The following is a 20,382-nucleotide window of genomic DNA, read 5'->3' as shown; positions in this document are numbered from 1 at the left end:
GCAGGGCAGAGTTGGGCTAACTCCTTACTATAAATCAGAGAGATATATAATTGGCAACTATAAAGAATAAACTATGTCAACATAAAAGTTTAATATTCTCCTCTGCCAAGCTTAGTGATTTTGACAATGGATGGAAGAGGCTGCCAGGAGCAACTTCTAATGTCCCTTAACAACTGTTTCAGATGAAGATCCAGCCTCTGTATACCTCCCCTCCCTCGCCTAGCTGTGTGGACCACAGAAACTCCAGGGAAGGAATGACCAAATGAATGCATTGTTGCTTTATATGACCTCCTCTATCTCCCTGGAAGCATGTAAGGAAGGGTCTGTAATATTCAACTCAGTTGCCACTTTGGCCCTGGAAATTGCCCTAACAAGGAAAGGAAAACATTTTTATTGAATTGGCTGTGGAACCGTTTATTGGCAGCTGCCTTCAAATTGTGAAGACACTCAACATCATCTCTCATTTCTCAAATTTGCTGTGAACTCATGATACCTTTTAACTTTACATCCATAAAGGACATTTAGAATGGACCTCCTAATCTCTCACATAGTGATATCCTTTTGCTTCTGAACCTGTCCAATTCTGTATAATCATAGTGTTGTGTTCAAGCCATAACTTAAAACAATATCTGATCCCCTTGACTCAACACTGCCTGTGTATTTATCTAATTTCTGAGAATTAGTCTGAACCACTTGTTCCCAAGCTTGTTTGAATGCCTGTCCATAGGGGTTGTAAAGCAGCCAGGACTCTGATTTGGCAGGCACTCAGAGCAGGCTGTAAATAGTTCCCGTGTAACTGCTCCCGGCCTTGCTCCTTCCAGTAAGGACTCAATACCATAAGCAGCTCAGAGTCCCATGAAACTAGAACATATATTTCCAGAAAGATTATTTTAAGACTTCATGTTTAGAGAAGTTTTAGGTTCACTACAAAAATGAAGTAAAGATACCAAGACTTCTCATATACCCTTGCCCCCACACAGGATAGCCTTCCCTGTTATCAACACCACTCACTGGAATGCTACGTTTGGGCTGACAATGCAGGTAGACCCTACCCTGACATATCATAACCATCCAGAGTCTGCAGTTTACCTTAGATTGCACTCTTGGTGTTATACATGCTATAGATTTTACATGTGTATGTAAAATCTATATGTTTATATGTGTATGATGACATAGCCATCATTTGAGTATAGAACATTTTCTCTACTCTAGAAATCCTCTGTGCTCTGTCTGCTCATCTTTTCCTCGCCCACCCCTAGCAATACTGATCTTTTTTATTTTATCCATCATTTTCTTTTACCAGAGATTCATATACTGGGATTATACAGCATGTAGTAGTGTGTAGCCTTTTCGGATTGACTTCTTTCACTTGTTAACTAGATATTTAAATTTATTCCAAGTCTTTTCATTGGTTGATAGCTTTTTTTAAGCACTGAATTTGTCTGGATGTATGACATTTTATTGATACATTCACTTGCTGAAAGATATCCTTCTTGCTTCCAGTTTTTAACAATTGTGAATAAACTTGCCATATTCATCCACATGCAGGATTTGGATATATGTACATTTTCCAGAAAGAATTTTTAGAAATTCCCATTTTATTGAATGAGATATGTTCTGTCTGTTTCTCTGTATATATATTCTCCCTTCTAAATGTAATTATGCACTAAACATGTTCTACATACTAGCCCAAGCGCTTTCTGATAGTCGTCAGGAACCAACGTGTGTCTTTTTATGTGTTGAATTTGTGCCCTTACAACATAAACTTGCATTCTCTGGTAGTTGTAATGAAAATGAACTTAAGACATGGCTTGCCTCTCCATACAACCACATCAAAATTACAACCAAAATATAGAACAACTATCACTCAGAACCATCAGAAATCAAGTTGAATAGAAGTCTGAAAGCTATGGAATGGAAGAAACTATATCCATCCAGATTGGTAGGAGGAGCACAGAGGCCGAATGAGCGGGTCCCTCACTCATGTATGGTGGATAAAAATTTGGAAGGGATATCTTGGGATCAAGGAGTCCCAGCCCCACACCAGGCCACCCAACCCAAGGTTGCAGTGCCAGGGAGATAAATCCCTACAACTTTGGGCTGCAAAAATCAGTGGGGATTGAATCGGTGGAGGAAATTGCGGGAGCCCCAAGCAGTTCCTCTTAAAGAACTCACCCAGGACAGACATACCTACTCAGACTACTCCCATACCTACTCCCTCTGAGCTCCAACACCTGGGAGCAGCTTAAAAGGCCCCAGTGGCATGCAGGGAGAAACTGAAATGCCTGGCACCAAGGCAAGCAGAGGTCATCGTCTCTTTTCTAAGCCCTCCCGACACAGAAGCCATAGCTGGTGCTGTCTGAGACTCTATCAACCTGTCTAACACTCTTTGACACACCTTAGAGATCCTCAGAGATTCCACCCCACCCAATTTAGGAACCCACCCAAACTCCTTTTCCATTTGAATGGCTAGTCTTGGCTCAGGCTTCAAAACTTCCTAAATCCTCTCAAACCAGAAACAGCTGGCCTCAGCAAGACCCAGGCCCTGCACTAGCAACAGCCAGCCTAGATTCATAGCCTGTCTTTGCCTGGGAATCTCCAAGCCCAGCACAAGTAGCATCCATCTCAGATTACTTTATAGATGAGATAAGGTGCCCCCAGCAAAACACAGGTTGGAGCTGACCTTTGCCTGCACCACATGGGAAACCCCAGGGCCAGCTACAGGCCACATGAGAGACCTCCACCCTGCCCCTGCACAGTTGATCCTCCACAGAGGGCCAAAGAACTTATAGGCATGACCCATGGACACGAAAAATGTTGGAGTGTGCCTGATGAAGTGAGGGTGCTGGGTGGAGGGGGGCAAAGGTAGAAAAATTGGGACAGCTGTAATACCATAATAGATAAGAGTATAATTTTAAAAAAGAAAATGAATTCTTAGTTGAGACTAAGGATGCTATAATGAATCTGTTTTCAATATGTTGCTGAGGAAAATGACCAATGAGGGGAAAAGTCTAATAGGACCCAGGATGATGAAGTTTATGAATCTCCACCACTTAATTTTTTAACTTTTTCAAACATTTACATATGTGCAAGTGCATTTAGCATACATATTCACCAAAAGAGAGATCATTTCCATCCAACAGGGTATAAAAATGTTAAAATATGCATATGCGTGTTACAAGTCACGGACAATATATAAATGTACCTCAAGGATTTTTATGAGAAAATTAAGTATATTTTTTTAAAAAATGAATTATTTAAAAGCTATACTTTAGTAGAGGATATATTTACCAATACAACTGTTTAGGAGTAAAAACCCATAGGGCAAGACAAAGGAAAGTGGACACCCAATAAACTTACTAGTTAAACTTAAAAAATTATTTGCTATGGCATACTTTTAAGAAGCCCTGGAACCTTTACAAATGAGTGTTTATTATACTGGTAGACTAAGAAACCCATGTGCTTTATTACTACCATTTAAAATGCAGAAAAAAAGGAAATTAAGAGAGTTTAAGAGCAGGACTAGATTGATAGTCTTATTAGGAAGTTTCTTAGATTGCCTAAAAAGTTATATAATGACATTTTCATGTATTGTTTCCTTTGGACTTTTAAGATAAGGATGATTACATACTACCTTACAATATCTGGCAAAGGTCCATTTGATTGCCCTATATCAGAAATTTAATGTAAAAGAAAAATGTAAACCAGTTAGTCTCTGAATTGGTGATTTATACTTTTTGTGATACACTCAGATAACTTTGGCAGCATTCTGAGTAGTTAGCAATTTCTTCAAAATACGCAATTAAAGGGCAAGTTACTGTACTGTATCATGTCACATTCTTCCAAAACTAAAATATTGAGCTTTCACAATATGCCACTATACAGGCAGCATCCTTGTAGAATTCCTGATGTCCTGTGAAAAGTGGGATCTAATCAACATAACAGGAGATAAAATATCATTGTATTCAGGGCTATAGTTACCAGGCTGGTAGAATAAGTTCTGTATAGAATCACACATTAAAACAAAATTATATATTTAAATTCAATGCGTTAGCTCAGTTCAGCTTATATGTTCAAGGGAGTTGGTGAACAGTAAAAATAAAATATAGTTTGGTCTTCTCTCTTTTAAAAAAATCTCTGATTTAAAAATCAAACTGTTTTTATTGTAGAACAAACATTTAGAAAATACAGATTTGTTCACAGAAAAATAGTCAACCATAAATAAACCATAATTGTACATGTGAGGCAGAAAGTTTTTTCTGGTATAGTATTTTATATATGTTTCCTTTTCTGAAGGCACATAAAGAGCTTATTTCCAATTTGCTCAATATATGCTTAATAGTGACATTTTAAAACTGAAAAACTCATTTTTTTGTGATTTTTAAAGTGTTGCCAGATTTCAGTATAATATTTATTTATTTTTAAACAGAGGTCAGCAAAGCTATAGACATTTTTGACCTATTCTAAAGGATGTGGAAAAAAGTTTATGCCAATTCTTCAAAGGAATAAAGGAATGTTTTTAAAGCTAAATAATAAATCCATAATAAAGTGAATAATGCAGGTATTATGTACCTTAGGGAAGTTTTCAAAATATATGTAGGTTGAATTCTATGAAAAACCATGCTCTTATAAATTTGATAATTCATTTTAAAAATATGTAAATTTGCAAAAACACAATGCTTAGAATAGATAGAAATTACAAATCAAACAAGAGGAATGAAAGGTCCATTATAGAATTAGTAGACAAAATAAGCCACAGAGAACATTCCCGTAATTAGAATGGTTTGAACTAGAAACCAGCAGTCCAGAGAAATTATTATTTCATGACTACCTAGTACAGGATAATCTTTAAATATTTGTACATTAAAGTTTAGGGATGCTAAAAGAGTATTATGAAAAAAGTTCTAATTTTATCTATTTTTGTTTTGATGAGGACAATTATCCTTTTAGCAACCTTAATATGAATTCAGTATTAGTTATTAATAATGGCAAACAATTCATGTGAAAATTCATACTTTTTGATGTGCTCTACACTTTCTGTCCGTCTTTGTTCCCATGAACTTTCAGTTTTCCCTTTAACCATTTCTTAATTGCTGTGTCTAATAAACTACGGATCCTGATCCTTAACAGATTCTAGCCAATTTAAGTTAGCAATATAAGGCTTACCTTGTAGTTCACTTCTTTGGATGAATATAATGTATTTCAGTTAGATGACTAGGTGATTTTATGCATTATAGTCAACTCTACCCCATGACAAAGAAAAACTGCAGCCAGTATCTGGATGCATTTCTTGACTGAACTGAATCAAATGACTTCTTCACAATGAAAACTAAGCCACTATCTAGAGTTTCTCATAATATGCTCCAAGTAAAGCATTACTCAGAAATGGCAGTATTTAAATTCTTCCCAGGGAGAAATCAAGGGGAGCTGTTTGTGAATTTGTGTTGAAGCTTTTATTTAGTACTTCCACACATAACAAATAAGAGCATTGAAATTAGAAGAAATCCCTCTTAGATAAGACACTTGTAAAACATAAAACTCACTCACCATTCCGACTCTCTTCATCAATAGCAACTATGGTAGCTGGTGGTCCTCCCCTAGCTAGTTTGCAATCTAAAGAGAGAAAATAACCGATGGTAAGAAGTCACAACTACAGGAGCACTCACTCTGAGACCAAATTAATTGAGATGTATATTGACACTTAAAATGAAAATTTTTACAATCAAATTATGCATCATTACTTTTAACAACTTTTTATTAAAAAAATTCATGAGCCACAGAGATTGCTTACCATATCATAACACAGTCACTTTGTATACCATAAAACTATTCAAATATTACTGAGAAAACACCAGCATAGACCACGGGAGAGCAAAAGTCCTCCAGGACAGAGATAATGGGATGGTAATTTAACCCAAAGAAATAACATAAGGAAATGATTAACAAGTATAAGTTGTAATTAAAGCTTCACAACAGAAACAAACATAATTGGACTTTAATTGTGATCAAGAGTCTAATTAAAAAGAGTTAATAAAATGTTAACAATGTTCTAAAGAGAATAAAACAAAGACAGACAAGCAATGCTCATGAGGTTGTTTGGAATTTTTATTTTTTTCATCTTACCCTCATATTGCCAGTCTGGAGTCAAAAGTATAGAGTCGTCAATGGAAGCAGATCAGAAAAATGGAAGAGGGAAAGGAAGAAAGAATATATGTATATATTTAGCGAGGATTTACAGATATAAATAGCATCATATAATAGCAGATATATCACCAAATAATTTGAGAAAAATATGTCAAATTCTAATAACAAATTTGAAATTATAATATTAACACATTAACTTGAAAACATATGCCCCTTGGAAATAATATAAAACACATGTATATGTTTCTTCAAATAAGTAAATACAAATTACTTAGGAATAGTCTATTATTCTATGTTGAACAAACCTTAAAAATAGTGCCTGCCAATCAGTACTGAAGGCTAATCCATTACTTCAAACAATACTAATTTCCTGCCAAGGATCTCATGATAATAAACATATAAATCATATCATAAGCTATGATATTCATGATAATTAAAATGTGAAGGCTTGCTTGCAAGATGTCAAATGTTTACTTCTGAGACATACAGCAATCTCCTAGGAGGTACTGGTGATCCTGATAGGGGTATCTTCTGCAGGTAAATGTACTTGGGGACTCCTGTGACAGCAGCATAAATCAAATTGGCCTAAAGCCACCCCAGCATGTGTGTTAATTGGGAGATGATTCCAAGGTTTATTGTTTATTTATTTATGAAAATTCTATTTATTATGCACATGGCCGTGAATAATAAAGACTTTGACAAGGACTATTCTGTATTGTAAGGTATGTGCTCTCTCAAATAAAGCTTAAAACCACAGGGGTCTATAATCTTTCATCCTTGTCAGTATTCAAGCCAAGCCACTGCATTTTAGGGTCTAAAATATGTGGCACTCATAACACTCCCTCCTCTCCCTTATACCCCTCCCAGTATAGCACTACTGCTCACTACATGTCACTACATGTCACTCTTTCAATAGTTTCCTCACCTATCTCCCATAATCTTTGTTTTCATATTTCATCCATTTTTTGTTCCATAAAAGTTATTTTCAGGTACTCAAATCCAAGGTAAAATAATGGCACTTATTGGCACAAAAGCAAGTATGTTTCATCATTTAAAGATTTTCTGAACTAAATGGTTTGGGATAACATTTCAAAGGATGCTATGGTCTCCACATCCTCTAGAATTAAACACTATGGCCTTCTGTCACATTAGACCCCTTACTCATGCTGGAATGTACCTTGTATTTTTTGGAAAGTTTTGTTACCTAGATTAATTTCTGCCTCCACTCCTTCCTGGCAAATATCTGTTTCTGTTGATGAAAATAGATTTCACCTCTTCCATGAAAACTCACCGAAAACCCAACCAGAATTTATCTTTCCTTCCATGTCTTTATAATATTTTATTTACCTAGTTTCTTACTCTATTTTGCACTCAATGATTATTCATTGAGTCAAACTGTTCATGAGTTATCATTGCAACTACCACATGCTAAAGATGGGAATCAAAATCAACAGCTCCTTTTTTTAGGGATCTCAGAGGAAAGATTAGAACAAGACAAAAGCAAAAATACAGTTTTAATACAATATGGTACATGTGGAATCATTTCTTTAAGAAATTCACTAACAGCACATGTGATTAGATTAAAAGGGAAAAATACATATGGGAGTGGAAATGGGATAACCAGGAAGCAGAGATGATTTGTGAGAAAAGAGTAAATAAATTCTAAACAGTTCTTACTAGAAGAAATTCTTAAATTACCAAACATATCTTCCATTTGTATTTCAGAGAGAAGTAACTGTTTAGGACTATTCAGGCTACTGCCTTGGTTGAGAGCATCATCATTTAAGATAGTAAACAGAAATTGTGTATTTGTGTATGAATATTGGTGGAGGTACAAATATATAATCAATGACTTTTTGGAGCAAGTAGGATAAAGGAGAAGAAAAGGAGAGAGTTGGAGACAAATACTTAAAACGTTTTCCAGTTGGTTACTATTAAATTTATGAACAGACTTTCTTTATATAGCTAATCCAAGTTCAATTCCCCATAGCTCAACCCTGTCTAACTCCCTTACCCTTTGCACTCCATAGTTTATTCTCCAGCCATCACAAACCAAGTTTATGTTTGCAGTGCCATTTACTGAAACTTCCTTTTCTGATTTCCCTGGCTGACTTCTGTTTCTCTTTCAAGAATCTGACAAGGAATCACTTCCTTCTGAAAAAGCTCTTAGTCTATGGTCCAGGAGTATCCAACTTTTGGCATCTCTAGGCCAGCCTGGAAGAATAAGAGTTGTTCTGAGCTACACATTAAATACATTGCAGCATGTAATCATGACAATTCTTATAATGTTATAAGTAAATTTACCATTTTGTGTTAGGCTGCATTCAGAGCCATCAGGCCACAGGCCACTAATGGGCACCCCTAGTAGACTAAATGTCTCTTCTTTGTATCCCTGCAGTACACAGAGCACTCCACTGGAAAATATTGTATCTTTCTCACAACTCCTTCAGACTAAGTACGTGTCACATTCACCTCAATAACCTCAGAACCTGCCAAGAGTTAGTCCTGAAGGTTTGCTGAACTTTCCCTGAACTACAGTCTGCCCAGCTACAAGCTCCTATAAACACCACCCATGAGAGCTGCTCAGAAGTCTGTCCTCATTCTTCATTCCCCAGCAGAAACAGCCCAGGAATAAAGGCTCAGCTACATTTCCTCCCAGTCAGGCCCTTCTAGATGACTTCCATTAAGCTTTATTGATCCAGCAGGTTCCAGATACCCCAATAAAATGTTTTCATGTCCAATAAATACTTTACCTATTCTGGATCAAACCAAATATAATTAATTCTTTAAAGATTCACAACATTAATGGAGAGATTAGTCAGATACATAAAAATAACCTATTAATAATATTGTTCATAACACCCAGTGTTTATTTTGAAATGATGCATTCATGAAAGTATAATTAATTAGTTTTGAAATGCACAAAAATGTTTAATAGCTAGTATATTCAGAATTATTTTGAAAAAGTAATTATGGATGGAATAGCCAGGGACTATTCAGTATGCAAAATATCCAAATGAAAGTCAAAGTGAAGACTAAAAAGCAATTTGGGGGCCTGGTGATACTGTTGTTTATGGTCTACGGATAATCTGCCACAGAAAACACAGGTTAGCTGATGATGCCTGTACCTTGGAAATTGACTTCCTTAATTTATTTAATTTCACCCTTGACTGTTTTGGTTCAATCACAAATTCACTGTTTTTCATGACTCAAATTTCTAACTGCTCAGGTCCCTACCCGATTCCCACATGCAATTTGTTTTAAACCATAAGATATGAATACAAATACTTGAATGCTCAGTGTAACTAATTTTTTAAAATTTGTTATCAAGCTAAAAACAAGCTATGTATTTTAAAAATAACCTTGTGCAACAGGTCAAAGTTAAAACCAACAAGAAGATTGGAAAGATAAATAATGTCTGGTTTCAGAGGCACTGAACCTATGATACATTGTCCTTCCGGCAGACTAAAGCTTACGAGTGTGCGGCAGACAGGTCACACAAATGCAACAATCTGGAATTGTTCAGAGATGTTCATTCCTTATCTGGAAGAAAGAACAGCCAGGAAGACCTTCTTATGTTAGTCTATATTCAAAATTTCCTTTTAAGGCCAATGTGTTTTCAATAAAATTTCAAAACTATTCACTTTGTCCCCTATATTAACATGACAATTAGCATTTATATGTGAATGACTTGCATATCATATTTCCTGCCCAGACAACACAGGCACTAGCAGTTTGAAAGGTGCCTTTAACATCACAAATAGAAATTCAGGTGCTACTCCCAGCCCACACCTGGCCTCTTCCAGTGTGTTTTAGTTAAGTGAATGGCACAGTTTTGCACCATTTGCATAATTCAGAAACCTGGGTAACCTTTGAGCCTGTCCATCTCCCTGACTTTCCTATGCTGAAGTCATCAATAAATCCTGAATTTAATTCCTACAGAAAATAAATGAACTCATATCCACCTTCTCCTCTCAATCTCTGATGTCATCATACTAATACAATCTCTTACCTAATCAAATGTTTTTCCTTAACTGTTCTTCCTACAGCCAGTCTTGCCACACTCCTTAGTTTAATCTTCTGTATTTAACCACAGTAATTTTTACAAATAAAAATATGCTTACCTTTTAATATTTTGTCATTGCTTTTAGGGTAAAAAGTATTTTTATGGTCTATACCATTTGCATATGACTTTAAGATGAAAACCAAAACATATGGCCTACAAGTTCCTAAATGATAGTAGCCTTCTCCTTCCTCTCCAGTCTCATCTATTTCCATGTTCTTACTTGCTCTCAGCATTCCAGACAGATGTTTGTCCTTTTCTTTAATCATTGTATGCAAAATCCTGAGCTACCTCTAGACATTTTCATACGGTCTTATTTCTTGTTTCTAATCTTTACATTCAACCTGTCATTCATTTACATTGTTTTTAGATTTTGCATTGTGCTAAAATAAATCATTTCTCAAAGAAACCATTTCTGATCCCCAGGTTTCCTGATATTCTCTCATAACTCCAGATCCTAGTATTCATTTATGAATATCTGATTCCTCACCAGCAAAAACTCAGTAATAACACAGATCTTGTCTCTCTTCCTCAGAGTTGTGTCCCTAGGGGGCAAAGTGCTGTCACACAGTTGATTCTCAGTAACTAGACATTGAATGCAAGAATGAATAATTTGCAGCAATGAAAGAGAGAGAAAAAACCCTCTAGAACATAAACTACCTTTTTTCTCAACCAAATTCACAACAATAAAAGAAAAACAAAACTCTACAATATAGCCTACCTTTTTTCTTTGAAATGCCATTCTGGTATACAATTACTAGGGAAAGAATGGGAAACAGATTGGTTGTCTAAAAATAGAATCACTGATGCTATTTCAGCACAAGAGTGCATCGGAGCAGGATGTGCCGGCCCAAAATAGGCCACTTTGGTAAGTGGATTTGAAGGCAAGCTAGAACCTGCAGACTTAGGGAAAGTGTTTTACCTCCCCTTTAGCAGCTTAAAATAATTTAGAAAGGACATCTGTACCAGAAAGAGGAGCTATTCTAAGAGATAACTTTTTCATCTGAGAGACTTACTGCATGGAAGGTCAAACAGCTGCACCCCTCCTCTTTCTGTGAATTCCTTTTCTCCCCTTTGAACCCTGAAAGCACTATCCCTTTCCATAGCTCAGGATGGCATACATAAGCCTCCATTGCCTGGCTGCTTTGAGTCCCATATCTTTGTAGACACTTTAATTGCTTTTTCTCCTGTTGATTTGTTATCGTTTTTGTTTTTCCCACTTGATGTCTTAGCCAAGAATCTAGAAGTGTGGAGAAAAAAATTGTTTTTCCTACTTTAGAGGGTTAGAAAAATTTGTAGGAATTTGGGATCTTTTGGTAATAGTTACAAAAGATCATAAAAAGCTCAGAATAATGGAATAATTATTCCAATAACAGTGGAATAATGAAAAGTGAAGAAGGAGAACTTTTTACTTGGTTATAATTATCTATAATTTCCATTAGATTTTTACACTCTGATTATCCAATTGCCTGCACTGAATGACTATTTGGGAGTAATATTACCTCAATATTCTATTAATAGCAGTGATGTATTTCAAGCACTTTCATGACTTTATCAAATGGACTAAAGGAAATAAAACTGAAAGACCTCAGATACCAAAGTTGTTATAATATCAAAGATCACAAATATTTTGTATAACATTCACATGTTTATTAAGCTATTTACTTATCAGTCTTCTACTATTTTCTAGTACTAAGCAGAGTATTGGACATATTATAATTACTCATTATGTTTGTTTAACTAGGGAATATCATCTCTGATGGCAAATGAATAAAAGAAATAACCCATTTAATCCTTAGTATTAATCATTTCAAATCATTTGGGAGAGTGTCTTAAGATGTTAAAGGAATCGATTCTTAGCATAGTACAGAAGTTAAGAACATGTGATTTTCAGTCAGAAAACCTAACTTCAGATCCTAACTTTGGCTTTTAATAGTTGAACAGATAATATAATATTATAATATTGAACAGATTATTAATTTCTTATACCTCATTTTACATAAATAAGCATAATAGTAAGTATAACTACCTCATAGATTTATTGCAATAAGGGTAAATGAGATAAAAATCTATGATTATTTCTTAGAGTAGTGTCTGATGAAATGTACAGGTAGAAAAAAAGACACCTTTAATTTCTATATTATCATTATTGTCAGAATGGATATATTGGGATAGCCATTCCTATTTTTCTGTTTTGTCCTTTGATCAAAAGATAATTGAGAATCCATTGGCTTTTCCACAATATTTAGTCAGGGATGATCTTACTTAAGTATGTGACTATGAAGTACATTCTCATTAAGACTAAAAGCAGTGACATAAATTGTCACTGATGATCTGTAGGAACAGAAATATGTTGCAATTCCTATTCCAGATGTCAATCAAGAGACACTATCTTGGTTTGAATTTAGTACAGCAAATACAATCCCTGAATTCCAGGTTTAACAGAGTGCTTGCAGTCATCTGCTGATCCTGCTGTAGTCTCAAAACGTACTGATGTCCAAATAATCAAGCAGAAATATCAAGAAACAGTTATAGGTTTTTCTGAAATTGCCAGTCATCACAACAGTCAGTCTTCTATTATTAGTCTGTATGTTCACATTCACCTCCTGTTCGAAGCTTACACTGTGCACGTGCACACACACGCACACACACACACTGAGTCAGTTGCTCACTTGAAAGCATTTAGCCTCTCATTCAAAGGAGTAAAATGCTCTCTTTAAATTTCATACTGCAAAAATGTTTTATTTTCAATTTGCTTGTCACAATTAGCAGCAGAGAGACTTCTCATTTTTTTCCATTTATTTTTCAAATATTCACTTCAGGAAAATACATATAGAAGTAAAATTTTAAGACGATCTTGTTTTACATACTGACTTTCTCATTCAAAAAAAAAAAGAGTTTGACCCCTGAAATGTGTTGTCTAAAGCTACAGTCAACAAGACATGAAGTTAGACCCCAGCAAAAAAAAAGCAAAATGAACTGAGTGTACTAAAGGGCAGAGCAAGTAGGTAATTTTCAATTCAAGAATAGGATATGCTCTTTAAAATTATGAGAGTGAGCGGTTTTTCACCTTGAATTATGCCTGTTTGGGGATATTGATTATTTTCAGCTGGTTATTTTAAGGAAAAAAGAAGCACAGAAAAAAAAATTGGACCTTTAGATAGAGGACCTGTTCAAGGAAGTGAGATATCATAGATAACTACAGTTTAATGTAGTTAATACAGTTTAATTAGGGTGTGTTAGGGAAGAACCAGCAAGACCCATTTGATCAAAGTCCTTTCTGTGTCCCAGTGTTAAAGATGGCCCAGCTAATATTTGCCTACCAAATATTTGCATTTTCATCTCCATGTGAATTTCTTTTCTCCCCTTTGAGGTCTCAAACCAAAAACCCTCAAACCCTCTTTATCCTTAGCTCAGTGCGGTGCTTAAGCCTAACTGCTCCGTTTGTCTGCAGGCCCCATATTCTTCCAGAGCTCCTATCTGCACATTCATAATAAAAGTGCTTATTTTTTCCTGTTAATGTCTCATTTTAATCTAATTATTAGACTGACCAGAGAACTTAGGACAGTAAAATAATTTTATTTTTCCCACATTTTTTCTGCCAGCATTAGGACTTAAAATTTTCAACTTTTACCATAGAGGGAAGAAGGTATATTTTACGATGCCTTAATGTCATCATTAATTTAAATATATAACTTGATTGAGATGCTCTAAGAACATGTTCTAGAAATGACTACTGAAGAGGAAGGGCCTTGACAAAATCTTATTTTCTTAGACCTTCCTAAAAGGCTTTTCCTGTTGGTTAGCTTGTTTGCTGTAGTATCCAATTAGTCTGAATGTTTTATAATTGAAATATAAAGGATAAAGGAGGAGATAAGGGTTCGTGTCAATGAGTAAAACAAATTATTCAAGAAACACTGTGAAAAGCAATTAAAGAGTTTATATCCACATTATTTCTCAAAGCTAATTTGTAACTTTATTTTATAATTATTCTTAATGAGGTAGCTTAGAGAAAATTCTCAATCATGATTCTTACTAAGATATTTAACAAGATCCAACCATAAAAGCTACAGCATCGCACCACTGTTTAAAATTACATTGTTCAATAAGATTCGTAAGTTTTTACTTACAGCATATTTAAACCAAATTCTTTGTTTCAAACCAATTATGAGCACATAAACCGTCAACAAAATAGCAAACTCTGTGGATTAAATTACAAAAATAAATTTAAGCATTTGGTTACTTACAGTATGTATAAAAGACTATATATGCATGTAAACATTATATCCACTTTCTTTTTTCCCAGCTTTATTGGTATATTATTTTTATATAACATGTAGATTTAAGGTGTACATGTGATGATTTGATACACATATATTGTGAAATGGTTACCACAATGAGGTTGTAAACATCTCCATATTTTCATCTAATTACATGTTTTTGTGGTAGTAACATTGAGAGCTACTCTCTGAACGCCAACATATAATAGACTATTGTTAATTAGAGTCACCATGCTGTACATTAAATCCTCAGAAGTTTCATCTTAGAGCTGGAAGATTGTACCTTTGACCAGCATCTCTCCATTTTCCCCACCGTCCAGCTTCTGGCCACTACCGTTCTACTCTCTGTTCCTGTGAGTTCAGCTTTTTTAGATTCCACATGTAAGTGAGAGAAAATATGTATATTCTTCTTCATTCATTTCTTCATCCATTAGTCTGCAGATGGACATTTAGATTTTTTTCTATATCTTCAAGGAACATTAGGTGTTAGTATCTCTTTGATAATAATATCATTTCCTCTGTGTACATACCCAAAAGTGGAATGGCTAAATCATACAGTAGTTCTATTTTTTTTTTTTTTTGAGGAAACTCCATACTGTTTCTATTGTGGAATATTCCCCTTTACATCCCCACTGATAGTGTACAAGGGTTCATTTTCTCCACATCCTCACTAACATTAGTTGTCTTTTTTTATTTTTGGTAATAGTTATTCTGAGAGGTGTGAGGTGAGATCTCATTGTGGTTTTGATTTGCATTTTCCTGATGATTTGTAAGGCTGAACATCTTTTCATGTATCTGCTGGACATTTGTATGCTGTCTTTGGAAAAATAGCTATCCAAGTCCTCTGATCAGTTTTAAGATCTTGTTGTTCATTGCTTTGATATTGAATTGTATTAGATTCTTATAATTCATGCCCATGTGAAGCCTGGTGCGACAGAAACCAGTCTGCACCAGAGTGGGTCAGGAACTTCCCACATTTTCCAGGGGACACACTTCACAGGGAAGCGGGGAAGTGGGGGTGGGCGGGGGACTGTTAGAGGAAGCAAGAAAAATGCATGTTTTCACCTTCTGGCACAGAAAGTATATTTAAATATACATAGATGATTCAGCAACACTTTTCTATTGCCTTATTTTCTCAATCCTATGGAGAAAGTTAGATCTGAGGTTTTATTATCAAAGGAAAGTCTAGGAATGAAATGGATGCAGGGATGAGACTGACAGTTATGGAAAAAAAGAACATAAAAATAACAACAACAAAAATAACTATTTCCTACTTTTCCATTTGTCTCATTTTGCTTTCACAATGCTTTCTCAGATAGAATTCCTCTTAGAAACATAATTTGCTTTGGATTATGCATCCAGAAGTCAATATAGAAGAAAGCTGAACATGGAATCACAAATTCCAAATAAACATGTTATTTTCATTGTTTCACAATCAATATGAAATGTCAAGGGGGTAATGCCTATATGTGTCAACTCTTTTTTAAGTGATATATTTTTATGTAACAAATAATCCCTTTTTGTACTGTAAACCTTGCCAAGCATTCTATCAAAGCTAAGTCAGGGTGGTAATCAGATCTGACATGTACTGGGCAGAGAGAAAACTTGTGTTGGCAAGTTTGGCAGAAGGTAGCATGGTTCCAGGTTGAAACATGTATATGCACAAATTCATTGCTTTAAGAAAGATGAGTCAGTACTGCAGTTTGACCATGACCATAAGAATAAAACCATATTGATAATCTGATATTTTTTGGATTGGAAGTTTTCTTTAGAGTTCTTAAAAACTGAAAATAATAAAGCATTGAAGACAAGTATTTTACCACCCATGTACTTTAGAGATGATATTTTTGACAGTTTGTTATCTACATTTGCAACATATGATGAAGAAAGCTTTATACCCTGTGGTTTACCACTCATAAGTTCATTTTTTGACAATCTTTTCTATAGATGCCTGTGGTTTTGAAGATCTGCTGCTATTTAAAAGAACTTCTCAAGGGTAGGACTCCATATTTTATTCCTTTGTATTTGCTCATATACACATTTTTGCCAACAGTGAGCCCAAAATACACTTTACAGCTATAACTACTTCTCTTATTGCTTTCTAAGCCACGTGTTTTTTTTAAATTATAATCAGCTTTCAATTCTCAATATTGTATATCTAATGGTCTACACACAGCATATTTTTCATGGTATTCAAAAAGAGATGAGGCTTCAAATAGTGAAAAGCAATCTTTTTGGGAATTTTTGTTATATTCAGAGAATTTTGTTATATCTCTCTTCAAATTACTTCACTTGAACATATGATTAATTTGTTATTCTATTGCTATATCTTCCCCCATAAACTTTGGTAATATTCCTACCCTGAGGAAATCATTACTTTTGAAAAAATCAATTATTTTAGAGTCAAGAACCAGCAAATAAGATGAACATAGTCCCCAAGATCCCAAATACTAAATAGTACCCAAGATCCTAAATACGAAACCTCATGAACTTGACACTTAGAGAAAGCCCTAAGACCTTTACTGAATCCAACTTACTTTTTTTCCCATCCTTTTGTAATTAAATTTATTTTTTCTTTCCTAAAATAAAATGGATTATAAAACATTAATAAAAGAGAATGTATGGGGAAAAGGAAACATGCCTAGAGGATGGTACAATTTCAATTTGAAAGCAAGGCCAGAGACAGTAAAAATTATTAAAAGTAGACCAAGCACTCACAAAACTTAGTTGTCTAGAGTAATGTCCTTCAATACAAAAAAGCTCCATTACTGCTTTGTGGAAAACAGAAGCATTTAATAATTGTGTTCATAATCTTAATTACCATAATGTTTAATTTATATCAACTCTTTAAATAGTGGAAAAAGTATGCAATATATTATAGAAAATTTTATATCATAGGACTTATAATAAAAGAAATGCTAATTACAATAAAGTGATATTTTTGTTCTGTCAAATTGTTAGAAGTTATTAAAAAAATAATAGCCAGAGATGGTTAGAGAGAAAAGAAGTAAAAATAACTAGGTAATTTTGGTGGAGCTATATATTGTTTTTGTAAAAAGAAATACAAATCAAAAGGCACCTTCGCAAGAATTTTACAAGAAAGTGCCCTTGACAGAGAAATTTTACGTTGGAGAATAGTCAAATATAGAAATAATGAGACAAGTATCCATTGTTGCTAAAAGTACATATAAAGTAAACTATTATACAATATTATTAAATCATTATGATTCCAACATACTTCACAGTTGTCACAGATACTGTAGATCGGTCCACCCACTTCAACCACTTTTCTAACTTGATTTTTTGTACCACAGATTTAAAAGTTCACTTCCAAATTCATTTGCAGGTGAATTTTGCCTTACAACCTGCCAAAGAGAACACATTCTCATGACCTCGGAAGAAAGGACTGAGAGACCCAAAGGGAATAATGCAAGGAGTGTGTTATTTTGGGGGGTAACTGTAGGAAATAAATTCAGGGTACCCTAGGTGCTATATTGGGTGGGGTGATATACCATGAAGGCTTAAATCAGGAAGTTCAGAATTGTAGGTCGGCGCTTCTCTGTCTCTCTTCATGTTGCCTCTGTAGAATTGTAGCTGATTTTTCTGATCCCTCTCGGTCAACTAGTTCAAGTTAATAAATTCATTCCAAACAAAAGAAAGGGTTCTATTGTTTGTACTATATAATCTAAAAATTTGGTATCAGCCATCCAAAATATGTATTTTTTTAATTTTTAAATGTATTTTAAATTGCAGTTTACATTTAATGTTATTTGTATTAGTTTCAAGTGTACAGCATAGTGATTAGACAATCATAAACTTTACAAAGTGTTCCTCCTCATATTTCCAGTAACCAAGTGGCACCGAAAATAGTTATCACAACGCTATTAAATATATTTCCTATGCTATACTTTACAACCCCATTACTATTTTGTAATTACCAAGCTATACTTAATACCTTCACCGTGTTCACCTTTTGACCCAGTGATTCCATGGCTAAGTACATATCCAAATAAACCCAAAGCATTAATTTGTGGGGATATATGCACCCCTGTGTTCCTTGTAGCATTATTTATAGTAGCCAAGCTATGAAAGCAGTCCAAGTGCCCATCAATAGACAAGTGTATAAAAAAGCTGTTTTACATGTATTCAATGGACTATTACTCATCCATAAGAAGAACAAAATCTTACCATTTGTGAGAGTATAGATGGACCTAGAAGGTATTATGCTAAGTGAAGTGAGTTAGAGAAAGACAAGTACCATATGATTTCACTTATATATGGAGACTAAAGAACAATATGAACAAACAAAACAGAAATAGACTTATAGATACAGAGGACAGATTGATGGTTGCCAGAAGGGAGGGGGGTTAGGGATTGGGTGAGAAAGGTGATCATCATTGTTGTTATTGTTATTAGTGCTTTTCCATTGCCTAAAATTTCTCAATTGTTTATACATTAACCCGGGGGAGTCTTCGACTATGAGAGTAGAGAGTAAGTATTGATGTTGAGTCTAAACTTGATTTATTTTCATTGAGCTCTCAAATGCTAATTTTATTTTGTCCACTAGAAAATTAAACATCTTGTGTAATCTGATCAAGTTTGAACTTTTTAATGGAAATTCACCTTATGACCAATATGAGTCATTGTCTCCTTCGGTGCTCATCATTTGTATGGAGAAAGTTTCTAGGGAAAAAAAAAACAGCATGGACCCTGATAAAGTGATTCCTAGAGCCAGCCCTAGGAAAGGCCAGTTCAGAAGATTCCTTCACAGACTGGTATCCTTCTGACAAATTTTGTCTGAGGTAAATTTTCAAAACCTTAAAAGAATGTTCTTGAGCCTTACCTCATTTAGTCTGTGAGAGTTTGGTTATGTATAAAATTGCCTTTAAAAAGTTTCTGTTCACCAAGGGTACCAGATTTTGGGATCTGGAATTTTTTTGAAAAACCAAACAGTAACTCAGGGACCTGAGAAACAGTGTGCAAAATCAGAATTTTCACAGAGCTGTCACCACTTTTGTGGCTGTGTCTCATTCTGAATCTAAATCCGTGCCTTCTATAAATTAGACCCTTGTTTCTTACATGCATTTACCTTATAACTGAATTCATGCGACTATCTTGCAAGAGTCAGTTTCACCAAAGACAATTTAGAATTTCATGGGCCACACTTCAAACTTTTGATATGATCAATATTGTTCATTTGAGGGGTGTCTTAGAATAGAAAGGAGCTAAATTTTTTATCATGGCTTGAACTCAGTGACCTTTTCCCTACCCTTTATCTTTCTTTCCCTGTCCTATGGTCTTCATCAATCTCTGCTTTTACCACCTTTTCTGATCTGTTCGCCTCACTTTCTGGCCAGTCTAAAATTAATTTTATCAATTAATATTATGAAATTAATAATGTCATAAATATCTATTGCTTCTTAAAGTTAGATTCCCTTCAAAAATGGTGAAGCCTATTTTGTTTTTAGCTTTCATCTCAGTCTGAATTAAGAATCATTGTGAAAGGCTTTCCAAATCTAGACAAGAATCACAGAAATTTACACAGGATTTTAGAATGGTGCTAATGACATATAATCTAGAACTCAGATTTATATAAATGTATGTAAGATAAGTGTATGTAAGAAAATTACATGTTAAAATGTGAAAAATGCAGATTTGAGATAATCTGAAGGTGACAGAAGGACCCTAAATTTATAGAAATCCAGAATTACATAGGAATTTTGTGCATAGTGGAGAAAAATATTTTGGAGTCTACATGACAGACTTTCTTGTAAAAATAGATTGTAATTTCATGTAAACCTTAAGAAAAGGAATGGATGAGTCCATTGTAAATTTTAGAAACTTGCTCTTTAATATTTTTAGAAAATAATTAGGAATACATTTTAAAAGAGGTGG

At 34.6% G+C, this 20,382-nt stretch overlaps 1 protein-coding gene across 2 annotated transcripts in view; it reads right to left on the bottom strand.

Moving 5' to 3' along the window:
- The window catches only part of PCDH15 (protocadherin related 15), a 775,879-nt gene that overhangs the window by 575,782 nt on the left and 179,715 nt on the right, over positions 1-20,382 (bottom strand). For both annotated transcript variants that reach the window (XM_036026943.1, XM_036026942.1), the window contains exons 3-4: positions 6,124-6,138; positions 5,548-5,613 (exon numbers count right to left, since the gene is read on the bottom strand). In XM_036026943.1, coding sequence (XP_035882836.1) covers positions 5,548-5,613; positions 6,124-6,138 — 81 coding nt within the window. The remainder of the gene's footprint in view (positions 1-5,547; positions 5,614-6,123; positions 6,139-20,382) is intronic.

Source organism: Phyllostomus discolor, chromosome 5, assembly GCF_004126475.2.
Source record: "Phyllostomus discolor isolate MPI-MPIP mPhyDis1 chromosome 5, mPhyDis1.pri.v3, whole genome shotgun sequence".
NCBI lineage: Eukaryota > Metazoa > Chordata > Mammalia > Chiroptera > Phyllostomidae > Phyllostomus > Phyllostomus discolor.
Note: the sequence above shows the minus strand (reverse complement) of the source record. Positions and strands in the feature narration are given on the sequence as shown.